This window comes from Erythrolamprus reginae, chromosome 5, assembly GCF_031021105.1.
Source record: "Erythrolamprus reginae isolate rEryReg1 chromosome 5, rEryReg1.hap1, whole genome shotgun sequence".
NCBI classification, from domain to species: domain Eukaryota; kingdom Metazoa; phylum Chordata; class Lepidosauria; order Squamata; family Dipsadidae; genus Erythrolamprus; species Erythrolamprus reginae.
In genome coordinates, this window is record NC_091954.1 from 8,090,357 (window position 1) to 8,117,282 (window position 26,926).

The window sequence follows — 26,926 nt, forward strand, 5'->3', positions numbered from 1 at the left end:
GCAAGTGAGCGAAAGAGCCAAGGAGCAAAGCGGGCAAGTGAGCGAGAGAGCTAAGGAGCGAAGCAGGCAAGCTAGCGAGAGAGCCAAGGAGCGAAGCGGGCAAGCGAGCGAAAGAGCCAAGGAGCGAAGCAGACAAGCTAGCGAGAGAGCCAAGGAGCGAAGCGGGCAAGTGAGCGAGAGAGCTAAGGAGCGAAGTGGGCAAGCAAGCAAGAGAGCCAAGGAGTGAAGCGGGCAAGTGAGCGAGAGCGCCGAGGAACAAAGCGGGCAAGCGAGCCGAGGAGTGAAGTGGGCGGGCAAGCCACATACAGTAGAGTCTGGATTATCTGACATTTTTGGTTATCTGACTGTCAGCCCGCCCGCTTATATCGGATAACTGAGATTCTATTGTATATTAACTGGATTTTATAATTTATATTGTGTACTGTTTTCTTTGATGTGTTGTGAGCCGCTCCGAGTCCTCGGAGAGGAGCAGCATACAAATCCAATAAATAAATAATAAATAAATCTTCCTGACCACACAATCAAAATTCAGGATGCTTGGCAACTGACTCATATTCATAACGGCCACAGTGTTCTGCTCCAAGATCGGATGACCCTCTTTTGGGAGCCTCTTGACAAGCAAAGTCAATGGGGGAAGCTATACAGTGTTCCCTCGATTTTCGCCGGTTCGAACTTCACGAATAGCCTATACCATGGTTTTTCAAAAAATATAAATTAAAAAATACTTCGCGGTTTTTTTCCTATACCAGTTTTTCCCACCCGATGACGTCATATGTCATCGCCAAACTAATAATTTTTGCAAATAAATAACAATTTTTTTTATTGTTAATAAATAATTATGTTTATAAATATTAGGATCACTAAGTGTCTTATTCAATGGTGAGTACCAGTAATAATGGTGAGTAAATGGTTGTTAAGGGAATGGGAAATGGTAATTTAGGGGTTTAAAGTGTTAAGGGAAGGCTTGTGATACTGTTCATAGCCAAAAATGGTGTATTTACTTCCGCATCTCTACTTCGCGGAAATTCAACTTTCGCGGGCGGTCTCGGAACGCATCCCCCGCAGAAATCGAGGGAACACTGTATTCACTTAGCAACTGCAGTGATTCACATGTGTGGCGAGGAAGATCGTAAAATGATCAACTCCTATTCCACTTAGCAGGAGGAATTTCGGGCTCAATCGTGGTTCTAAGTTGAGGACTAGCTACACGAGCTCGCACCACTTTAAGACTGCAAAACCTTTCTCTCTCTCTCTCTCTCTCTCTCTCTCCCATGAAGTCAGGATTAATTAATGACCTAAACTGCTACGGTCAAACAGAGATCAATCAAGACCTTTCACAAATTTGTTTTTAAGCCTTTCTGTGTGTTTGTGTAAAAGGCACACACAGGCAGCACAGGGTTCACAGCAGCTAAGTGGCTTTTGAAATCCTCAAATGTTATTTTATCAAGAGGCACACTTGAAAAGTCGTGGAAATAGCTCAAGCTGTTTTATCTGTAATCCAGACTTTTTTTTTTAAAGCAAAGGGGGGGAGGGAAGCAAGTTTGTGGGCTATCATTCTGTAGATCAGTGTTTCCCAACCTTGGCCACTTGAAGATATCTGGACTTCAACTCCCAGAATTCCCCAGCCAGCATTCGCTGGCTGGGGAATTCTGGGAATTGAAGTCCAAATATCTTCAAGTGGCCAAGGTTGGGAAACACTGCTGTAGATGCCTGAGGAACATTTAAATTCACTCCGTTTGCCGGAAAGCCATTCAAAGTTTTGTTGATCAATTCAGCTACCTTTTTCTGGCCTTGAGATATGTTGAGTAAATACCTATCAGCATAGTGATAGGACCCAAAAGCTACGAGTTGTTATAAGGAGCCATATAAATAGAGGGCGTGCTTTCCCCATTCAATCCCTGCTATTTATTCAATTAGTAAAAGTAGAGCTTGACTTTTCTTGCTACATGGAATTCACTTACAGCTAGGGCAGTGATGGCAAACCTATGGCACGTGGCACCATATCTGAGGGCACGCAAGGTGTTGTCCTATGTCAGTGCCAGCTGGTTTTCTGTCATTTATTTATTTATTTATTTGTTTGTTTATTTATTTATTGGATGTGTATGCCGCCCCTCTCCGTGGACTCGGGGCGGCTAACAACAGTGATAAAAACAATATGTAGCAATTCAATAATAAAACAACTAAAAAACCCTTATAAAAACCAGACATACCATGCATAAACTGTAGAGGCCCAGGGGGAAGGAATATCTCAGTTCCCCCATGCCTGACGGCAGAGGTGGGTTTTAAGGAGCTTACGAAAGGCGAGGAGGGTGGGGGCAATTCTGATCTCGGGGGGGGGTTGGTCCCAGAGGGCCGGGGCTGCCACAGAGAAGGCTCTTCTCCTGGGTCCCGCCAAATGACATTGTTTAGTTGACGGGAACCGGAGAAGGCCCACTCTGTGGGACCTAATCGGTCGCTGGGATTCGTGCAGCAGAAGGTGGTCCCAGAGATAATCTGGTCCGGTGCCATGAAGGGCTTTGGCGATTTTCATTCTCCCGAGTTCAGGAAAGCCTCCTGAAGCCTGTGGACAGCGAAAAATGACCCAATGGCAAGTTCATTTCCAAACTTCTGGTATGCCCGTTGGGCTGTTTTTCGCTGTCGCCAGGCTTCAGGCAGCTTTCATGAGCCTGGGGATGGCGAAAAACAACCCAACAAGCCCACTGGAAGTCCAGAGGCATCAATGAGTCCTGTATGCATGCGCCGGGAGGGTAGCAAGGGTTGTGCGCATGTGTGGGGAGACGGCATTGCATTATGGGTGTGGGCATGCACATGCGTGCAATCGCACTCACCTGCACCCTTTTAGCACCCGAGAAAACAGGTTCGCTATCACTGAGCTAGGGTGAAACTCGCATCGTCATGGCGTCTTCATGTGACGTACCGTGACTTTCCTCCCCTTTGCTAAACGGGGCGTGGCCAGCAGATGGCGCTTCCACTCCATGAGCCCTGATTTCCATCCTTTGTCTGCATTGACCATCAGGATAAAACAGATGCATCCAATTTTTATGCTGGCCTTTCGGGATAAAATGGGTTTTATGATTCATCTGTAGCTCATAAATTAATTCTAACTAAAATTAAGAGCTGGAAAATGTGTGTGTGTGTGTGTGTCTGAGTTGGGAGGCAGGGGGAAAGCAAATGTTCTTAATGGTTTATTTTGGCTCCGGTTAATTAAAAAAAATTCTTTTTTCAAATGGAGCCCAGAACTTTTGGCATCTGAAATGGAACCCAAAGGTTTCTTTCTCCAACTGAATCAACATTTTAGGAAGTCACACTGGCCCTGTTCAGACACCAATGCCTAGATTTTACCAGCAAAATGAGTCAGTGTGTTTATCTGACATTAAAAATACATACATACATACATACATACATACATACATACATACATACATACATTTAAAACTTTAAATTTAAATTTGAAAAATTTAAAAATTTAAAAACTAAATTTAAAAACTATCCAAGATTAAAAATCCTTTTTTTGTAAAAAGAAAAGGAAAAAGGTGCGTGCATCTTTATTTGCTGATAATGAACAGATCTACTGACTTATCACACTACAGGCACTTGGGAGCATGAAAATTATTAATGATAACAGAAACAGATCATAATGAATGACTACAGCTGTAACTCTTGAAGCAGATGCTCCCATGTCATAAGCTCCAAGTCACAAGTTAGTCCAAAGTTTATAAAATAATGTTCACATGGCACATATTGTCTCCTTCAAGTTAAGCTCAGCACCAGGTCTACCACCCAGATCTGAAGATGAGGTTTCTAGAGTAACAGAGTTGGAATGGGGCCTTGTAGGTCATCTAATCCAACCCCGACTCAAGCAGGAGTCCCTACACCAGCGGTCCCCAAACTACGGCCCGTAGGCCACATGTGGCCCGCTGAGGCCATTTATCTGGCCCGCGGGTCTTTTCCAAGGCCGCACTGGAAAAGCAGTGAGAACGTCCCTCTCAATCTCATCTCACCCGAGGTAAAGTAAGGCTTGCCAAAAGCCGAGCTGGGCACAACACACACACACACATACACGCACACACCCGCCTCCTTCTCTTTGAGTTGCTAGCTCCCGTTTTCTGAATGGGGATTGAATGGGAGTCCGGGGTCGGAGGGTGGAGTATTGTCGGGTGAGTCCTCCGCAGGGAGAGAAGAGGGAAGGTGAAAGAGGGAAAAGCCAGAGAGAAGTGGAGAGAAAGAAAGAAAAGGGAAAGAGAAGGGAAAAAGTGAGGGAAAGAGAAGTGGAGAGGAAGGAGGGAGGGAAGGAAGGAAGGAGGAGAAAGAGAGGGAAAGAGAAAGGGAGGGAGAGGAAGAGAGATAGCAAGAGAGAGTGAGAAAGAGACAGAGAGAGCAAAAGAGAGAGAGAGAGAAAGAGAGTGAGTGAGAGAGAAAGAAATAAGGTATGTGCAGTGTGCATAGGAATCTGTTCATAGGTTATTTTATAGTCCGGCCCTCCAACAGTCCGAGGGACAGTGAACTGGCCCCCTGTGTAAAAAGTTTGGGGACCCCTGCCCTACACCATTTTCAACAAATGGCAGTCCAATTTCCTCTTGAAAGTCTCAAGTGTTGGAGGTCTCACAACCTCTGAAGGTAAACTGTTCTACTGGTTGATCGCTCTCACTGTCAAAGTTTCTCCTTATTTCCACGTTGAACCTCTCCTTGGTCAGATTCCATCCATTATTTCTTGTCTGACTTTCTGGTGCCTTTGAAAATAGCTTGACCCCCTCCTCTCTGTGACAGCCCCTCAAATATTGGAAGACTCCGGTTAGATCTCCGCTGGTCCTTCTCTTCACTAGACTCGCCATGTCTATTTCAGGCAACCATTCGTCATATGTTTTAGTCTGCAGTCCCCTAATCCAGTGTTTCCCAACCGTGGCAACTTGAAGATATCTGGACTTCAACTCCCAGAATTCCCCAGCCAGCATTCGCATTCTCTGGCTGGGGAATTATGGGAGTTGAAGTCCAAATATCTTCAAGTTGCCAAGGTTGGGAAACACTGCCCTAATCACCCTGGCTGCTCTCCTCTGCACTTTTGTCTAGAGTCTCGACGTCTTTTTTGTAGTGTGGTAACCAAAACTGGATGGAGTAATCTAGGTGTGGTCTATCTAAGGCTTTATAGAGTGGTATCAGTACCTCCTTTGATCTGGATTGTATCCCTCTATTAATCCATTTTAAGACTGCATTGGCTTTTCGGCTGCAACTGCACAGTGCTGGCTCATCTTTAGCTGGTTGTCTACAAAGACCCCAAGATCTGCAAAACTGGCTAATTCTCCTTCTATTCCCTTATCTAGGTCATTTATGAAGATATTAAAGAGTACTGGGCCTAGGACGAACCTTGTTGTACCCCACTGTTTAATTCTCTCCCTGTGGACATAGGCCTATTGAGGACTACTCGTTGAGTATGGTTAGTCGGCTAGTTGTTGATCCATCTGGTTGTGTAGCTGTCTATCCTATTTTTTTCTACCTTATGAAGAAATAATAATAATAATAATAATAATAATAATAATAATAAAAAATTAGATTTGTATGCCGCCCCTCTCCGAAGACTCGGGGCGGCTCACAACAGCAATAAAAACAGTATAACAATGGGACAAATCTAATAATAAAATATATAAAAACCCCCAACAATTAAAAACCATACAGCACATACAAACCAAACGTGAAATATAATAAGCCTGGGGGAGATGTCTTAGTTCCCCCATGCCTGGCGATATAGGTGGGTCTTGAGTAACTTGCGAAAGACAAAGAGGGTGGGGGCCGTTCTAATCTCTGGGGGGAGTTGATTCCAGAGGGCCGGGGCCGCCACAGAGAAGGCTCTTCCCCTGGGGCCCGCCAAACGACATTGTTTGGTCGACGGGACCCGGAGAAGGCCAACTCTGTGGGGCCTTATCGGCCGCTGGGATTCGTGCGGTAGAAGGCGGTTCAGGAGGTATTCTGGTCCAATGCCATGTAGGGCTTTAAAGGTCATGACCAACACTTTGAATTGTGCCCGGAAACTGATTGGCAGCCAGTGCAGACCACGGAGTGTTGTAGAAACATGGGCGAATCTGGGAAGCCGCATGATAGCTCTCGCAGCCGCATTCTGCACAATCTGAAGTTTCCAAACACTTTTCAAAGGTAGCCCCATGTAGAGAGCGTTGCAGTAATCGAACCTCGAGGTGATAAGGGCATGAGTGACTGTGAGCAATGACCCCCTGTCCAAGTAGGGCCGCAACTGGTGCACCAGGCGAACCTGGGCAAACACTCTCCTCGCCACAGCCGAGAGATTATGTTCAAGTAGGTTGTGGTCTACTTTGTCAAATGCTTTGCTGAAGTCTAGGTATATTATGTCCACTGTATTTTACCGGTCTACTAATTTAGTCACAGAGAAGGCCATTCTAGAAATTTCAAGAGGACAGCCTCATGTAGGCTGAGCTGCAACGAAACTGTTATTTTCCACAGGACTGGCAAACAGAAAGCCCGAGTTCATTTTCAAACATCATGTCTTTCCCCCAGTAATTTCAAAGATTTTTACTCTGGCCAAAACTCAAGCCTGCAATCAGCTCTCAAAACGCAGAGACACCTCGTTACCAAAATAAATTAAGAGTCTTTTGGGAAGACAGGAATATTACTGGCACATTTCAGCTTGATTTATGTAAATAGAGTACGTTCCCTACTCAGAGCTGGTTTTGGCTCCAGTGATATATAAGGCTTTTAAAATAAACTTGGAAAACCGGAAAATCAATGTTCAGCCACGAAGCTCACTGTGCAATGTGGTTTACGCTTAAGAGTTCACAGATCCAAGTGTTGTAAAAATCTAAAGAATTTCAGTCAAACTACCCTGAACATACTGGACCTATTGGTATATAATCTGAAGTATCTGTTATTTCAGAACTATGTTGAAAGTTCTAAAATAATGCACTTGGGGAAAAGGAATCCTCAATCTGAGTATTGCATTGGCAGTTCTGTGTTAGCAAAAACTTCAGAAGAGAAGCATTTAGGGGTAGTGATTTCTGACAGTCTCAAAATGGGTGAGCAGTGTGGTCGGGCGGTAGGAAAAGCAAGTAGGATGCTTGGCTGCATAGCTAGAGGTATAACAAGCAGGAAGAGGGAGATTGTGATCCCCTTATATAGAGCGCTGGTGAGACCACATTTGGAGTACTGTGTTCAGTTCTGGAGACCTCACGTACAAAAAGATATTGACAAAATTGAACGGGTCCAAAGACGGGCTACAAGAATGGTGGAGCATAAAATGTATCAGGAAAGACTTCATGAACTCAATCTATAAAGTCTGGAGGACAGAAGGAAAAGGAGGGACATGATCGAAACATTTAAATAGGGAAGTGTTTTTAATAGGAAAGTGAACACAAGAACAAGGGGACACAATCTGAAGTTAGTTGGGGGAAAGATCAAAAGCAACGTGAGGAAATATTATTTCACTGAAAGAGTAGTAGATCCTTGGAACAAACTTCCAGCAGACGTGGTAGATAAATCCACAGTAACTGAATTTAAACATGCCTGGGATAAACATATATCCATCCTAAGATAAAACACAGGAAATAGTATAAGGGCAGACTAGATGGACCATGAGGTCTTTTTCTGCCGTCAGTCTTCTATGTTTCTATGAAAGTCTTACTCACAATCCCTCACAATTGTAACGGAACATTACACACAGAAAATATTTCGAGACATCCAATATTGTTGCAGTCACAGCAAAACCTCACTTGGTTAAAAGAAAGAGAACATCCCATTCATCAGCAATTTCTACAACTCTGCACTCACTCAGGGTACCTCAAATCAAAGGTCAGATTTCATAAGAAGTGGATGAATTAAATTCCAGGCAGGTTCTGCATTGGTGGATAGGGGTTACTACCTCTTCTGGATTGAATCTGAAGGACAGCACAGATTTGGTGGAATGCCTGAATCTCAAACTTCAATTTAAAACGATTTGTTTACAAACCCTGATGGCTTGGCTCTCTTATTAATCCAGCCAGATTATGGATCCCTGCAGGTTACGGAGCCAATTGCTCCATGCATGGAGCAAATTTGGGTATGGCAAGGGCTGGACCTCGTAGTGAAATCAATTTTTTTTTTTACTACCGGGTATTGGGCGTGGTGTGACGGTAGTTGTGGTAGGGAAAGATGCTGCAAAATCCCCTTTCCCACCCCTCTGGGGCCAGCTAGAGGTGGTTCTCCAAACTACCATATTTTTCAGAGTAAAAGATGCACCTTCTCCCCCAACACACCTACTAAAAGAGGGTGGAAATGTGGTTGTATATTATACACCGAATACAGCCATTTTTGGACTCCCGAAGCTCCGCCCCCGGTATCACATTTGTGTGAAAAATGGGCTCATCTTTTACAAAAATGGGGTACACAAAGGGTTTGGAAGGCCTGATGAGTATTCCGGGGGGCTAGGGGAAGACAAAAACATCATTTTTGTGGAAAAGTGGACAAAAAATGGGCCATTTTTTTGCAAAAACGGAGGTGTTTTTACATTCCCCAAGCCCCTAGAACTCTGCAGGCCTCCCAAACCCTCTCTGCATCCCATTTGTGCAAAACAAACTGGGGAAAACCACGCTGTTTTTCACAAAAACGGGGGAATTGGTGCAGGCTTTTTCGCAAAAACTGATGAAAAATGGGTCCATTTTTTGAAAAAAATTGGGTGCGCAGAGGTTTGGGAGGCCTGCAGAGTAATCCTGGGGGAAGGCAAAAATGCCCCCGTTTTTTGGGAGGGGAAAGGCTCCATTTTTGCAAAAAAAACAAACAAACCAAGGTGCGCAGAGAGTTTGGGAGGCTTGCAGAGCGTTCCTGGGAACCCAGGAGGACAAAAACTTTTGTTTTCTTACTTACCTATTCGAAATCTTGATGCGTCTTTTACACTGGTGCATCTTATAGTCCGAAAAAGTACAGTGCTCAAAATTTCCCCTACTGGCTCTCCAGAACGTTTCGGAAACTGCTGGATTTCAATTCTGGCCAGACCCCAAACCCTTCAAGGTCTGCAATACCTCCTGATGATCAAAGGTCAGCAAGAGGCCCTTCTTCAATACTGTCCTGACTGCCAAAGGAGGCCCTCCGGTCTAACCTTTTGCATTGCAGCAACAGCATGATGCAATCCCACCTTTGCCTACCACGATACCTGGCAAATGCCTTTTTTTCCAAAGCAGACAGGGCCAAATTGAACCTGTACTTTTTTTGCTTTTGATCCAACCAAGGGTTATCAAAATCAACTCCATTAGATTGCCGAGACAATCAGTCCTGCCCTGTTTTGGGGGGCACTTTTATTTTATTCACTTAGAACCCACCTGAGCCTTCTTTTGCTTGGTGAGGTCAGAAAAAGCCCCAGGAGCAGAAGAAGTTCTCCAAAGAGATTGGCTCGAAAACAGCTCGAACGAGCCCGAAACTTTATATAGGGCTTTTAAACAGGTTTAACAGGGGTCCCTAAACTTGGCAACTTTTAAGACTTGTGGACTTCAACTCCCAGAATTTTCCAGCCAGCTATGCTAGCTAGAGAATTCTGGGAGTTGAAGTCCACAAGTCCTAAAAGTGCCAGGTTCGAGGAGGTCTGGTTTAATCCTTACCTGGAAACTGTGTTAAATAACAATAGAAAGGGCACAGCTTGCACTTAAATCCAGGAAGGAAGTCCACATCAATCATTTTAGGATGTGGGAACTTCAACTCCCAAATGGTATATTTGTTTGTTTGATTGATTGGTTGATTTTTATCCCGCCCTTCTCCTTAGACTCAGGGCTGCTTACATGTTAGCAATAGCACTTTTTAACAGAGCCAGCCTATTGCCCCCACAATCCGGGTCCTCATTAAATGAACCATTGTGCCTACGTCCGTCTTTCTTTTATCATTACTTTTTACTTATGTTATGTTTATGTAATCTATCCTATACATGTTTGACAAATAATTAAAATAAAAATGCTAGAGAATCCTGAGAGTTGAAGTCCACAAATCTCAACTGCAGGAAATATGACTTTTAGTAACCGAGTAGTTGATGCATGGAACTCACTACCTGACTCTGTAGTATCATCACCTAACCCCCAAAACTTTATCCTTAGACTATCCACTTTGACTTTTCCTAACTCCTAAGAGGTCAGTAAGGGGGGTGCATAAGTGCACCAGCGTGCCTCCTGTCCCATGTCCTAATGTTTCTCTTCTATTAGTATCATGTATATAAATATTATTATATACTTGACAAAACAAATAAATAAAATAAATAAATAAGTCTTCAAAGTTTCCAAGTTTGAAGAGATCTGTGTTGTTGTTGTTATTATTATTATTATTATTATTATTATTTATTAGATTTGCATGCCGCCCCTCTCCGTAGACTTTATAAGGAGAATCCAAGCCTGCCAACCCGGCTTTAAATCAAAATCTTACAGCTTAAAAAAGAACTCTGGGACGGAGAGATGCGCGACCAGATCCGGGCAGGTCCGGATTTTTATTTTTTTAAGATTCGAGCTCCCCCCCCCCTTTTAAATCCGGACTCCCCCACCCCAACCCCCTTTTTAAGATCCGGACCTCTCTTTTTTTTGCTTTAAAGATCTGAACTCCACCCCCACTCCCTTGAAGCCGGCTGGAGAAAACACTTTGTATAATCAGAAGGCAGACTTCTTTACCAAACGGCTTCCCTGCTTATCGCTGCAGTGCACGCCGCTTCCCAAAATCTTTAGATGGCGGGAGGTGGGGGGAGCTGTTTGGTGTGAGGGAAAACGAGGGTGAGACTCCCCCCCACCCCACCCGCGCCAAACCGACTCCGCGTCCCGGGCTGATATTCTCTCTTTCTCTCTCCCCTGCGTTTAAAGCAGCCCCGCGCTTTGGTATCCAGAACCGGCGCTAGCGCTTCAGTATTCAGACCAGGCGGCCAGCAGGGAGCTGAGAGAGAGAGAGAGAGAAAGAGCCCCCCCACCCAACTTCAGCAGCGCTCAGTCCGGGGAACAAGCCGGGCAGGGGCGCGCGGGAGGCGAAGGCGGCCACGCTCCCTTTGGCTTGCAGGGGATGCGGCGGTGACTGTCCTCCTCCCTGGCCGTGAGGGAGCCTCGCCGCCGTGGTCCCTCACACACACCAACCCCTCACATGCCTGGGGAGCGCAAGTCCCGCCAACTTAGTTGACGGCTCTGAGGGGGCGGCCGAGCATCCCCGCGCTCTTTTTCTCCTCAGGCGGCGGCGGGAAGCCCGCGGGGGTGGGCGGGGGGGGGAGCAGAGCGAGCAACCTACCTGAGGGTGGCCATGGCGCTGCTACTGCTGCTGCTACTGCTGCCGGCGGCGGCTGGCGAAGCAATGACTGTCCCGTCCCCCACCCTCACCCGCAGGTCGCTCGACCCGCCTGCCGCCGCTCCAGGCGCGCGCTGTGGGACGGAGCCCCGCGGGCCGCCTGGGCCGCGCCTCCCTTACTGCTCTGCCCAACGTGCTCGCCGCCATTGGCTGGCACGGGGTGGCGGGGGTGGGGGGAAAGAGCCGGCTTGAGGGTGGCGCGCGCTCCTGGCGGGGCGCGCCATCTTTTTCCACGCTGCGGGGACGCGCCCCAGCTCCTCCCTTCCGCAGGCCACCTTTGGCGGGGCCGGCAGGAGGCGAAAGCGCGCTCCCACGACCGGCCAACGTGAGGCGAAAGCGCGTTCCCGCGGCCGGCCTCCGTGAGGGAAACGGCGGCCCCACCTGTGCGCCTTCGGCTCTCCCGGGCGTCAGGCTTGTGGGGAAGGCGGCTGGTCGTTTCTGCGGCCGGGCCGCCCAATGTGGCAGCCCCACGCGGGCCTTTGGGTGGGAAGGGGCTGTGGTGAACGAAGGGGCCCGTCGTTTCTTCCCTCAGAAGGCGCTCCGGGTTCCATTTCCACCCACTTTGCGAAACTCCAGCAACCTTTTGACTTCGATTTCTTCCCCGGGCGTGACTTTTGCTCTTTTCGCAAGACCTGCTGGTTGTCCCGAATGCAACCGGGGCTGCTTCGTTCCTTGCAAAAAAAAAAAGGCAATGCGCCTGACGGCCGCTGAGCCCTACAGTTCCTCTGAGCCCGGTTTGGCTTTCTTCACACACTCATCAGTTTAAGGCAGTGTTTCCCAACCTTGGCAACTTGAAGATATTTGGACTTCAACTCCCAGAATTCCCCAGCCAGAGAATGCTGGCTGGGGAATTCTGGGAGTTGAAGTCCAGGTATCTTCAAGTTGCTAAGGTTGGGAAAACACTGGTTTAAGGGCTGATGCCCCATGCGATGAGAAGATGGAATTTAACCCCTGACGAAGGAGGGAGAAGCAGCTCATCTGTTTGGAACCCATATCGCATCTCAGACATCAACACCCTTGAAAATGTCCAAAGATACTTCACCAGAAGAGCCCTTCACTCCTCCACTCGAAATAGAAGACCCTACGAGACTAGACTTTCAATCCTGGGCCTAGAAAGCCTAGAACTAAGACACCTTAAACAAGATCTAAGTATTTGCCCACAAGATCATATGCTGCAACGTCCTGCCTGTCGGCGACTACTTCAGCTTCAACCACAACAACACAAGAGCACACAACAGATTTAAACTTAATATTAACCGCTCCAAACTTGACTGTAAAAAATATGACTTCAGTAACCGAGTTGTCGAAGCGTGGAACTCATTACCGGACTCCGTAGTGTCATCCCCAAACCCCCAACACTTTACCCTTAGATTATCCACGGTTGACCTATCCAGATTCCTAAGAGGTCAGTAAGGGGCGAATACAAGTGCAGTAGAGTGCCTTCCGTCCCCTGTCCTATTGCTCTCCTATATCTCCTATACCTTTCCTCTATTCCTATATCTCTTCTATTCTTTCATTGATATGTTCTATTACTATATCTTCTTTTCTATTCTTTCATAAATATATTTTACTATGAGTATCTCCTCTATAACCTTCATCGTGTATTTTACTATGTATATATATACCCACTAAAACCCTCATTGTGTATTGGACAAAATAAATAAATAAATAAATAAAACCAAGGCAAAAAAGAGAAATCCAAGTTGGGAACAGAATTGGAATCTGAGAAAGGGTCTCAGCAGGCAGCCCCCCTCTTGAGTTTTTCCATGAATATAAACATTGTGCAGGTAGTACAGAATGCAGCCACGCCAGCGATCATGCGCCTCCTATGACAATAATTAAGTGTTGTACCACATGATTCTTGATGAATGTATCTTTTATATACACTGAGGGCATCTGCACCAAAGACAAATCCCTTGTGTGTCCAATCACACTAGGCCAATAAAATAATTCTATTCCCGAGGCATGCTCATGCCTCTACATCACTCCGCCAGCTGCATGAGCTGCTGATTAGTCTCCAAACACAATTCAAAGTGTTGGTTATATATTATATTATATATATTAGATTTATTAGATTTGTATGCCGCCCTTCTCCGAGGACTCGGGGTGGCTCACAGCATTTAACAATACAGTACAACGGCAAATCTGATTAAATTTAAAATTACAATCTAAAAATCCAATATTTAAAAACAATCATACCAGTTCAATCATACAACATATATCTCATTTCATTGTCCAGGGGGCTGAGACTTAATTGTCCCAAGCCTGGAGACATAGGTGAGTCTTAAGACTCTTACAGAAGGCGAGAAAGGTGGGGGCAGTATGAATCTCCAGGGGGAGCTGATTCCAGAGGGTTGGGCCCCCCCACAAAGAAGGCTCTTCCCCTGGGCCACACCAAGCGACATTGTCTGGCTGATGGGACCAGAAGAAGGCCAACTCTGTGGGACCTAACCGGTGGCTGGGACTCATGCGGCAGAAGGCGGTCCCACAAGTAATCTGGCCCGATGTAGGGCTTTATGGGTCATTACCAACACTTTGAATTTGACTTTGGTTATGACCTATAAAACCCTACATGGCATTGGACCAGATTACTTACAGGACTGTCTTCTGTCTCATACATCCCAGTGGCTGGTCAGGTGCCACGGTGTCGGTTTTCTCCAGGACCCTTCATCCAGGCAATGTCATCTGGCGGGACCTAGGGAAATAGCCTTTTCTGTGGCGGCTCCAGCCCTCTGGAATGAACTCTCCTCGGAGATCCGTACTGCCCCCATTCTCCGAGAGGAAGTACATTCAGATGTACAAAATCAATGTCAACTCTTCAAAGGAAGACTGGACTAGAAACCAAAGCCATGGGTGCTACGGTAGTACTAGTTTTACTATCAAACTAATGTAAGTAATCCTTGATGTGTGGCCACATGTTTAACAACAGTTCAGATTTATGATGGTATTGAGGGGGGGAGGGGAAAATGTGACCTGTCCTCAAGTGTGACAACTGTTGCACTACAACATACTCTTAATGACTGTGTTCGCTTAATAACGGTGCTGATTTGCTTAATGACCACAGTAAAAAAAGGGCCCTAAAACTGGGTCTACTTGCATAGGGGTCTCCAACCTTGGCCACTTTAAGACTTGTGGACTTCAACTCCCAGAATTCCTCAACCAGCAGCCTTGGTCACTTTTAAGACTTATGGACTTCAACTCCCAGAATTCCTCAACCAGCAGCCTTGGTCACTTTTAAGACTTATGGACTTCAACTCCCAGAATTCCTCAGCCAGCAGCCTTGGTCATTTTTAAGACTTATGGACTTCAACTCCCAGAATTCCTCAACCATCAGCCTTGGTCACTTTTAAGACTTATGGACTTCAACTCCCAGAATTCCTCAGCCAGCAACCTTAGTAACTTGAAGACTTGTGGACTTCAACTCCCAGAATTCCTCAGTCAGCTGGTTGAGGAATTCTGGGAGCTGAAGTCCACAAGTCTTCAAGTGGCTAAAGCTGGAGACGCCCTGTGTGCTAGGTGACCAAAACTCCAGTTCCAATTGTGGTCATAAGATGAGGACCACTTGTAGATACATCTTCTTATTCTTCCCCCTCCCTTTGCAAGGACTGCAGGAGGAAAGTCTTGCCTGGGGCGCTTTCTCGGGCTGCACTATCTGACAGGGGCTGGGTTGCATCTGTTCCTCAGCGTTACTCCTTGTACTAAGTGTCACTATTATCGAATTTGCAGATGTGTCACACAGACACACCCACCCAGCAAAGCCACTCGGTTAGGCCACCTCTTTCCTTGTGCTGTAAGTGAGGCCTAGTGAAAGAACCCTCTGTGGCGAGCAGTGTTCCCTCTATTTTGGGGGGGTGGGGGGGTGGAAAAGTATAGTGTCTGAGCGGCAGTCCCTTCAGGACTGGGCGGCACAGAAATAATAAACAAACAAACAAACAAACAAACAAACAAACAAAAATCCCACCCTGTTTTGCCTCAGAGAATTTCAAAATAAAATACTGTACTGTGTGTCTATAACAGTGAGCTCATAATAGGGCAACTCTATCAATATCAAAATGCCACTTAAATAGTTGAGCTAGTTTCAAACTAGATGTTGATTTTCTTTCTCTCTTCCTTACTCCCATTCTTTTTCTTTCTCTTTTCCTTCCTCTCTTTTTTCTATCTGTTTCTCTCTCTTCCTCTCTCTCTCCTTCCCTCTCACTCTTTCCCTCTCGGCTTCTGGGCAGGTTTGGAAAACTCTGAGTTGATGATGATTTTTAAGTGAGCGATTGCTCACTGCTCAGCTTAGAGGGAACTATGGTGGCGAGTACAGAGGCTACAGTTGTGAGAGAACTATCCCAAGCCCAGCCAAAAAAAAAGGGGGGGGCCCAGGTAACAGGAACCTAGCTAGACAGACAAGATGAACAGGTGAGGGCACCAGTGCTGCTGACCTTCTGTTCTAATAGCCGCTTTCAGGTAAAGATCAAAAACAGGTATGGCTGCATTACCTAACCCGGTAGCTGGCTCAGACTAAAACTATGATGCGTTTTCCTTGTTTGTATCTTAAGGACTAGTAGTAGAAGAACTTAAAACGAAGTTGGGAAATACAGTGATACCTCATCTTACAAACGCCTCATCATACAAACTTTTCGAGATACAAACCCGGGGTTTAAGATTTTTTTGCCTCTTCTTACAAACTATTTTCACCTTACAAACCCACCGCCGCCGCTGGGATGCCCCGCCTCCAGACTCCTGTTGCCAGCAAAGCACCCATTTTTGCGCTGCTGGGATTCCCCTGAGGCTCCCCTCCATGGGAAACCCCACCTCAGGACTTCCGTTGCCAGCGAAGCGCTTGTTGTTGCGATGCTGGGATTCCCCTGCAGCATCACAAAAACACAGAAGTCCAGAGGTGGGGTTTCCTATGGAGGGGAACCTCAGGGGACTCCCAGCAGTGCAAAAACGGGCTCTTCGGCTGGCAAAAGGGGTGAATTTTGGGCTTGCACGCATTAATCGCCTTTCCATTGATTCCTATGGGAAACATTGTTTCGTCTTACAAACTTTTCACCTTAAGAACCTCATCCCAGAACCAATTAAGTTTGTAAGACAAGGTATCACTGTAAAGCCGTGAGGCAAAGCCTCAATTATTATTATTATTATTTATTAGATTTGTATGCCGCCCCTCTCCATAGACTCGGGGCAGCTCACAGCAATAGTAAAAACAATATACAGTAACAAATCTAATAATTAAAAAACTTAAAAACCCTTATTTAAAAATAAAACATACCCACAACCATACCATGCATAAAATATATAGGCCAGGGGAGGTGTCTCAATTCCCCCATGCCTAACGGCAGAGGTGGGTCTTAATGCTGTGTGAACACAACTAATGAGGTCTATTAAGTACGGTGTGGTTTAGCAAGTTAATATAGGTTGCTTTAAAAAAAAAAGCCAGTGCGTCGCCTATCACAGTGATGGCGAACCTTTTTTTCCCCTCGGGTGCTGAAAGAGAGTGTGTGCGCATTATCGCACATTTGCGAGTGCCCACGCCTATAATTCAATGCCTGGGGAGGGCAAAAACAGCTTTCCCCGCCAACTGGAGGCCCTCTGGAGGCTGGAAATGGCCTGTTTCCCAACTTCTGATGGACCCAGTAGGCTCGTGTTTCGCCCTCCCCAGGCGCCAAAGGCTTTCCTGAAGCCGGGAGAGGGGAAAAACACCCTCCCTCATCCCTCTGGAGGTTCCCTGGAAGCCAAAAACACCCTCCCAGAGCCTCTGTGCAAGCCAAAAATCAGCTGGCCAGCACACACATGCACAATGGAGCTGAGCTACAGCAACGTGCCAGCAGATATGGCTCCGCGTGCCGCCTGTGGCAGCCATGCCATAGGTTCGCCATCACTGGCCTATCCTATCACATGCTATGATGATCAGGTGTATATTCCACAGGACAAGTTTCTGACTTTTGAGGAATAAGCTCTTACGGCACAAAAACTAGAAGTCTACAGAGACAGGTCTCTGGACAAAGCGGGCCCTATTTTTCCTCCAAAGTACCTCCAAAGGCCCTGCACATTAAGAAAATGGAAACTCCGGCTACGAACGCAAATTCACACAGCACATTCAATACAGTCTGTTGGCTGTGTAGGATCCAGCAAATGGGGGGATTGCTCACTAAATCACGGTTTGGTATGCGACACTAACTCATATATAGCTATCTGCACTTGCAGAGTCTGAGCTAAATAGGAAATGCTTCTTTGGATAACAGATTTCCGAGAATAACATATGGCAGGCGTAACAAAATCTGTTGGAAGGAAAGAACCCACAGGATACAATTAGCACTCTGGGAATCAATGCTGTCAGGTTTTAAAGCTCATTGGGACTGGTGTCATAGCTAGTCACAGAAATCAGAACCAAACTAGAAAATACAAATATCTTTTTAAATATCACCATTTGCAATTGCATTACGTTTATGGAGATTCCCAGATTCTTGGGATGCCTGGGATTATGAAGAAAATAACGGGGGAGGCTTTATCTATCTATCTATCTATCTATCTATCTATCTATCTATCTATCTATCTATCTATCCATCCATCCATCCCTCTCTCTCTCTCTCTCTCTCTCTCTATCTATCTATCTATCTAGCATCTATCTATCTATCTATCATCTATCTATCTATCTATCTATCTATCTATCTATCCATCCATCCCTCTCTCTCTCTCTCTCTCTCTCTATCTATCTATCTATCTAGCATCTATCTATCTATCTAGCATCTATCTATCTATCTATCTATCTATCTATCTCTCTCTCTCTCTCTCTCTCTCTCTCTCTCTATCTATCTATCTATCTATCTAGCATCTATCTATCTATCTATCTATCATCTATCTATCTATCTATCTATCTATCTATCTATCTATCTATCTATCTATCTATCTAGCATCTATCTATCTATCTGTCATTGGCTGCCGATCAATTTCTGGTCACAATTCAAAGTGTTGGTTATGACCTTTAAAGCCCTTCATGGCATTGGACCAGAATATCTCCAAGACCGCCTCCTGCCGCACGAATCCCAGCGACCGATTAGGTCCCACAGAGTGGGCCTTCTCCGGGTCCCGTCAACTAAACCAGTGATTTTCAACCTTTTTGGAGACGCGGCACATTTTTTACATTTACAAAATCCTGGGGCACACCACCAACCAAAATGACACAAAATGACACTCTAAGCCACTCTCCTCTTTTTTTCCATGCCTATCTCCCCCCCGTGTGTGTGTGTGTGTATACACACTCTTGAACCATTTCCAAAAACATGTGAGGCCTGGGGGGTTTTCTCTCTTTTTATCATATGCTTTAAATCAAGAGTCACTCCTCTCCCTCTCTTTTGTTTCTCTCTCTTTCCTCTCATTCTCTGTATCAATCATTTTCTCATTTCTCTTTTTTCCTCCCCGTTTTGCTCATTTCTCTCTCTCTCGCTCCCTTCCTCTCCTTTTCTCTCTCTCTCTTGCATTCTTTCTCTCTCGTTCTCTCTCTCTCTCTCTCTCTCTCTTTCTTTCTCTCTCACTCTTGCTTTCTTTCTCTCTTTCTCTCTTGCTTTATTTCTCTTGCTTTCTCTCTCTCACACTCTCATTCTCTCTCTTTCTCTATCTCTTGCTTTCTTTCTCTCTCACTCTCTTCTCTCTTTCTCTCTCTTGCTTTCTTTCTCTTTCTCTCTCTCTTGATTTTTTTCTTTCTCACTCACTCACTTTCTCTCTCTCTCAGCAAAAAGTTGCAAGACTGGAACCTGAGCTTCCTTCTTCGCGGCACACCTGACCATGTCTCGCGGCACACAAGTGTGCCAAGGCACACTGGTTGGAAAACACTGAACTAAACAATGTCGGTTGGCGGGCCCCAGGGGAAGAGCCTTCTCTGTGGCGGCACCGGCTCTCTGGAACCAACTCCCCCCGGAGATTAGAACTGCCCGTACTCTCCTTGCCTTCCGTAAACTCCTTAAAACCCACCTTTGCCGTCAGGCATGGGGGAATTGAAACATCTCCCCCTGGGCATATTTAATTTATACATGGTATGCTTGTGTGTGTGTCTGTTAGTTTATGGGTTTTTTTAAATTTCTAAATATTTTAATTAATTGCATTATTTATGATTTGTTTCACTTGTTGTGAGCCGCCCCGAGTCTTCGGAGAGGGGCGGCATACAAATCCAAATAATAAATAAATAAATAAATCTATCTATCTAGCATCTATCTATCTATCTGTCATCTATCTATCTATCTATCTATCTATCTATCTATCTATCTATCTATCTATCTACCTACCTATCTATCTGTCATCTATCTATCTATCTATCTATCTATCTATCTATCTGTCATCTATCTATCTATCTATCTATCTATCCTATCTGTCATCTACCTACCTACCTACCTACCTATCTATCTATCTATCTGATATTTTTTTTATGCCGCCCTTCTCCTTAGACTCAGGGCGGCTTACAACATGTTAGCAACAGCACTTTTTAACAGAGCCAGCCTATTGCCCCCACAATCCGGGTCCTCATTTTACCCACCTCGGAAGGATAGAAGGCTGAGTCAACCTTGAGCCGGTGATGAAATTTGAACCGCTGACCTGCAGATCTACAGTCAGCTTTAGTGGCCTGCAGTAACCGCACTCTACCTGCTGCACCACCTCGGCTAGGTTTGCAATACAGGTAACTCTCACTTACTGACCGATTAGGACCAGTAACTCAGTCATTAAGCAATGCAGTCGTAAGATGTGATGTTTACAATGCCCGATTTACAATGACAGTTCCAATTGCAACTTTCCCCATTGACTTTGCTTGTCGGAAGCTGGCAGAAACGTCACAAATGACCATAAGGTGACCGTGGGACACTACAATGCCCACAACCACAAGGACCCATTATAAGCGCCTCTTGGGCAGCACCAGCAAAACTTAAAAATGCCCCTGAACAAGGTGACATTAAGCAAGCATTACCTGTGATTTCAAAGACATCTCCAATTGCACTTTGTGCTCTGCTCCAGCTACCGACCAGGGAAAATGTAGCACACCTGCAGTTTGTTCAAATCTATATTTAATTGATTAACCACTGCTAATAAACTGGCTTAGTAATGTTCCCGCACAAAGAAATCTTAAATCGGTCTTTTCTTGAAAAAAAAACCCCAGGTGTTAATTACACAGCATTAACAGCTGAGCAAAAGTCCATAAAGCCGTAAAGCAAAGATAAGTAATTAGTTCCTGGATATCACAGGAAGCTTACAGAGGTTGGCAAGATGCCAGGAATCAATCCACAAAACAGATAAGCAGAGCAGAGGTTTTCCAAAAAAGAGGCACACGAATGAACAAACTATCAAATTAGTTGTTTCTTGCAGAGTTTTTTCCATCTCCGTCATTCCTTAAGTAGGCTTTGGGAGTGTCCACTTAGCCCCAAGCCTACTCCCGAGGAGACCTCCTCTTGAGTAAGCCATTCCTGCCTTTTGGCTGCTCTGCGTGCTCGTGCATTAAGAAGAGGCTCCCTCCCCTTCTTCCTCATCCCTTTATGCATGGAATGATTGTGTTGCATGGTTTTAATGTTGGGTTTTAAATGTTTTTTTAATATTAGATTTGTTATACTGTGTTATTTTGTTGTGAGCTGCTCCGAGTCCACAGAGAGGGGCGGCATACAAATCAAATTATTATTATTATTATTATTATTATTATTATTATTATTATTATTCCTACTGTGAGGTGCTGGAGGTTCCGAAGACCCTGGCTGAACCTCTGCCTCTGGCACCAAGTACTCGCCAGCCTCCTCACAGTCTGACTCGGACGCCAGATGTGTAGGCCGTTTGCGCATCGCTTCATCGATCGTTGTTTAATGCCTTCAATCAGCTATCCACCATGCAAGAGAGTAAATGCTAATTTATAGAGAAACGATGAAGCCAGCACAAGGGGAAAAATGGGTCAGCTACCTTTATACAATTGACATTAAAAAGAGGCAGGGCTTCAGTTGCAATGATTGTGGCATTTTTGACCACCTAGGACATTGATGGTGAATCTTTTTTCTTTTGGGTGCCGAAAGAAAGCGCGTACATGCTATCCCACATGCGCGAGTGCCCACCCTCATAATTCAATGCCTAGGGGGATCGAAAACAGCTTCCCCCATTCCCCGAAGGCCCTCTGGAGGCCGGAAACTGACTGTTTCTCATTTTCTGGTGGGCCCGGTAGGCTTGTGTTTCGCCCTTCCCAGGCTCCAAAGGCTTCCGTGGAGCTGGGAGAGGGTAAAAACATCCTCCCAGAGGCTCCCTGGAAGCCAAAAACGCCCTACCAGAGCCTCTGTGCGAGCCAAAAATCAGCTGGCTGCACACACATTAATGTTGAAGTTGAGCTAGGGCAACGGCTCACGTGCCAACAGATATGGTTCTGCGTGCCACCTGTGCCATAGGTTCACCATCACTGGCCTAGGATATCGTCCAGTTAAACCAATAACTGCCGAATCAAACTTTGTTGTATAAATTACGTGAATTACTTAGTTTATGCCAGCCATCAAATGATATCCTAATACAAAGTTGTCATTTAGGTATCGTCAACTTAACGACCACAACCGGAAGCTGAATTTCCATTAGGTATCATGGCGTTGGTTAAGCGAATCATGCCCGATTTTACAATTCTTTTCTGCCACGATTAAGCGAATCCCGGCAATTGTTACGCGAATCTGGCTTCCCCTGTTTGCTTGTTGGTAGCTGGTGGCGAAAGTCGCAAATGGCAATCACATTTATTTATTTATTTATTTATTTATTTATTTATTTATTTATTTACTTACTTACTTACTTACTTACTTACTTACTTACTTACTTACGTACGTACCTACTTACTTAATTTATTTGATTTGTATGCCGCTCCTCTCCGTGAACTCGGGGCGGCTAACAACAGTGGTAAAAACAACATGTGACAATCCAATACTAAAAACAGCTAAAAACCCTTGTTATAAAACCAATCATACATACAAACATACCATGCATAAATTGTAGAAGCCTAGGGGGAAAGAATATCTCAGTTCCCCCATGCCTGACGGCAGAGGTGGGTTTTAAGGAGCTTACGAAAGGCAAGGAGGGTGGGGGCTATTCTAATCTCTGGGGGGAGTTGGTTCCAGAGGGCCGGGGCCGCCACAGAGAAGGCTCTTCCCCTGGGTCCCGCCAAACGGCAATGTTTAATGACTCTGAGATGTTGCAACTGTCATAAATACATGCCGGTTGCTACGCACCTAACTTTTGATCATGTGACTGGATCAATGACCTTATAATTTCCAACAATTGCTACAGAGAAAGTTGCAAATTTTGGACTACCTATAATGCGTGATATCGTTTGACCCATAAGTCCACCCTTGAAATATGTTAACGCTCACACCACCACCCTCCAAAAAAAATATAATAACAACACAGCAATACAGTTTTCTTAATAAACTCTGTCAGAGCTCTCTGGATCATGAACTCCAAGGCTTGAGAATTAAGCTCGCTAAAGCCAATAAAGGGCCTGTCTTGGATGCCACCTCTCTGATAGGAAATATGTTTATGTTTATTAGATTTGTATGCCGCCCCTCTCCGTAGACTCGGGGCGGCTCACAACACAATAAAAAACAGTTTATAACAAATCTAATAAATTTACAATTTAAAATATTTTTAAAAACCCATTATTAAACAGACATACACACAAGCATACCATATATAAATTGTATAGGTCCAGGGGAGATATCTCAGTTCCCCCATGCCTGACGACAAAGGTGGGTTTTAAGGAGTTTACGAAAGGCAAGGAGGGTGGGGGCAGTTCTAATCTCTGGGGGGAGCTGGTTCCAGAGAGTCGGGGCCGCCACAGAGAAGGCTCTTCCCCTGGGGCCCGCCAACCGACATTGTTTAGTTGACGGGACCCAGAGAAGGCCCACTCTGTGGGACCTAATCGGTCACTGGGATTCGTGCGGCAGGAGGCGGGCTCGGAGATAGTCTGGTCAGGTGCCATGAAGGGCTTTATAGGTGATGACCAACACTTTGAATTGTGACCGGAAATTGCTCGGCAACCAATGCAGACTGCGGAGTGTTGGAGTAACATGGGCATACCTAGGGAAGCCAATGAATGCTCTCGCAGCTGCATTCTGCACGATCTGAAGTTTCCGAACACTTTTCAAAGGTAGCCCCATGTAGAGAGCGTTACAGTAGTCGAGCCTCGAGGTGATGAGGACATGAGCGACTGTGAGCAGTGAGTCCCGGTCCAGATAGGTCCGCAACTGGTGCACCAGGCGAACCTGGGCCCGAGGGGCTCGAGACTGGCTTTGGGGTGTGGGAGTCAGGTTGGGACCCTTCACTGCCCCATTGTGCCGCGAAGGGGTCACTCCAGCAATTTGGCTAGAATTTCTTTCCTTTTTTTTTTTTATTTTCATGTTATAAAAACACAAAGAACAGGAAGGATCAATAAAACGAGGCACTGAATGACAGCCAAATACCCACAAATGGTTTACTTAAACATAGCTTAATCAACTGTCCCATATTTGATACATGGCAACAGGGCTGGTTGTTGCCAAGTTGATAGTCAAAAGTAGCACTAGAGCGAAACTCTTTGTTTACTTTTGATAGGGCAGAAAAATAGACTCCCTGATTAATTCTCAGATTCTTAACTAATGTCACTTGCCTAACAGAGAAATCTATCCTGTTTCAGATATATATATATACAGTGACACCTTGTCTTACAAACTTAATTGGTTCCGGGACGAGGTTCTTAAGGTGAAAAGTTTGTAAGACGAAACAATGTTTCCCATAGGAATCAATGGAAAAGCGATTAATGCGTGCAAGCCCAAAATTTCTGTGTTTTTACGATGCTGCAAGGGAATCCCAGTAGGGGAATCCCAGCATCGCAAAAACGAGCTCTTCGCTGGCAATGGAAGTCTGGAGGTGGGGTTGCCCAGCGAAGGGAGCATCAGTGAAATCGCAGCATCGCAAAAAAACCGAAGTCCTCAAAACCCCACCTCTGGACCAGTGTTCCCTCTAATTTGGGGGGGGGCTGGGCGGAAAAGTATAGTGTCTGAGCGGCAGTCCCTTTGGGACTGGGCGGCACAGAATAAATAAATGAATGAATGAATGAATGAATAAATAAACAAATAAACAAACAAACAAAAAACCCACCCTGTTTTGCCTCAGAGAATTTCAAAATAAAATACTGTACTGTGTGTCTATAACAGTGAGCTCATAATAGGGCAACTCTATCAATATCAAAATGCCACTTAAATAGTTGAGCTAGTTTCAAACTACATTTTGATTTTCTTTCTCTCTTCCTTACTCCCATTCTTTTTCTTTCTCTTTTCCTTCCTCTCTTTTTTCTATCTGTTTCTCTCTCTTCCTCTCTTCCTCTCTCTCTCCTTCCCTCTCACTCTTTCCCTCTTGGCTTCTGGGCAGGTTTGGAAAACTCTGAGTTGATGATGATTTTTAAGTGAGCGATTGCTCACTGCTCAGCTTAGAGGGAACTATGCTCTGGACCTCTGTGTTTTTGCGATGCTGCAATTTCACTGAGGCTACCCTCGCTGGGCAACCCCACCTCCAGACTTCCATTGCCAGCGCAGCGCCCGTTTTTGCACTGCTGGGATTCCCCTGCAGCATCACAAAAACACGGACGTCCAGAGGTGGGGTTTCCCATGGAGGGGAGCCTCAGCGGAATCCCAGCAGCGCAAAAATGGGTGCTTCGCGGGCAACGGAAGTGCGGAGGCGGGGCATCTCAGCAGCGGCGGTGGGTTTGTAAGGTGAAAATAGTTTGTAAGAAGAGGCAAAAAAATCTTAAACTCTGGGTTTGTATCTCAAAAAGTTTGTATGACGAGGCGTTTGTAAAACGAGGTATCACTGTATATATATTCTCCCCTGTCACATTCGCAATTCAAGACAGAAGCCTTCCAGTGCAATTCATTAGCAATTCAATATACTGTACAAAAAAAGAAAGAAAAATTACAGGATATCTATCTTCCCTATTAAAATTCTTTATCTAAGCTTTTACAGCACTGAAAGCAACCTCCTCCCCCCCAAAAAAATTTATATGGATCTCTACTATGAATAAATTTGAAACAACTTTGTATGATTATTAGATATATGGCCATTTTTAGCTAGAAGCTCAGCTAATGATGAAACTGGATTTGTAACCAAATCCTGGGGGATTGGGAGGAGGGCAATGGTTTTTTCGAACAAATTACTGATTTTGAAAAGTACCATTTGTTGGGGGTCAAGGGAAAGGGAGGGTCTTGCCTTCTCTTTCTGCCCAAGATCCCCATGGACAATTTGTGGGCCACTGTGTGACACAGAATGTTGGACTCGGTGGGCTTTGGCCTGACTCAGCAGGGCTCTTTTTATGTTCTTCTTACCCTCCTTCTCTCTCCCTCCCTCCTCATTCCTTTCTTCCTTCTTTTCTTCCTTCTTTCTCTCCCTCCCTCCCTCCTTTCTTCCAAGTGCCACCTCTATGTTGTTTGAGGCAGGCAGGATTCCCTTGGGTACCATTGTTGGGGGTCAAGAGAAAGGGAGGGTCTTGACTTCTCTTTCTGCTCAAGATCCCCATGGACAATTGGTGGGCCACTGTGTGACACAGAATGCTGGACTTGGTGGGCTTTGGCCTGACTCAGCAGGGCTCTTCTTATGTTCTTATGTTCTTCCTTCCCTCCTTCTCTCTCTCCATCCCTCCCTCCTCATTCCTTCCTTCCTTCCTTCTCTCCCTCCCTCCTTTCTTCCAAGTGCCACCACTATCTTGGTTGAGGCAGGCAGGATTCCCTTGGGTACCATTATTGGGGGTCAAGGGAAAGGGAGGGTTTTGCCTTCTCTATCTGCTCAAGATCCCCATGGACAATTGGTGGGCCACTGTGTGACACAGAATGCTGGACTCGGTGGGCTTTGGCCTGATTCAGCATGGCTCTTCTTATGTTCTTATGGTCATTCTGGGTTCAAAGGATATCAAAAGTTACAAACTATGGTTTAGGAGTGCAGAATCCTGTGGGAGGAATTGGTTTTATGAATACTGAAAACACAGTTTATGGCAGTGGTGGAAATCCAGAATTTTATCTCAGGGCACATGGGACTATGCTACTGTTCATGAGCTCCAGCATGCATGCATGTACTGGCAAGCTGATTTCTGCTGTTTTTGCTCTCCCCAAGCTTCAAGGAAGAGTCCTAAATCCTGGGAGCAGCAAAAAATGACCCAACAAGCCTATCAGAAGTCCGGAGGCTTCACTGAGGCCTGTGAACATTTGTGGAGGAGCTTGTGCGCGAGGGGCAGTGTGGAGGTTGTGCACAAATGCGGGGAAGGTTGTATTGTGGGTGTGGGCACAAACATGCATGCTATCTATCGCACATGCACTGTTTTGGCACCTGAGCCAAAAAGGGTTCGCCGTCATTGGTTTATAGGCATGGACGATGTCAACCAAATTACTAAAGATTAAAATAAAACCTTTTAACAGGATGCGCCTTTATTTGTGTACCTTCAAAAGCCACAATTTAAGCACAATTTAAGAGAGCTTAAAAGAGGTATGCCTCTTTTTCTGTAATGGAAAGAACCATCAAAATCTCTGGAAAACAATTCCTAATTTCAGTAAAATATGCATGCGATGCACAAACCCCTTAATCCCAAAGTTGGACCAGAAGGGAAAGGGAAAAAATGAATCTCTATAAAAGTAAG

At 45.4% G+C, this 26,926-nt stretch overlaps 1 protein-coding gene across 2 annotated transcripts in view; it reads right to left on the minus strand.

Moving 5' to 3' along the window:
- The window catches only part of ADK (adenosine kinase), a 311,940-nt gene that overhangs the window by 275,494 nt on the left and 9,520 nt on the right, over window positions 1-26,926 (minus strand). The window contains exon 1 of one of the 2 annotated variants that reach the window (XM_070752039.1): window positions 11,233-11,858. The exons of the other annotated variant lie outside the window; for it this stretch is intronic. Coding sequence (XP_070608140.1) covers window positions 11,233-11,246 — 14 coding nt within the window. The 5' untranslated portion in view covers window positions 11,247-11,858. Of the gene's footprint in view, window positions 1-11,232; window positions 11,859-26,926 lie in introns of those variants that run through there. 2 annotated transcript variants of the gene reach the window in all.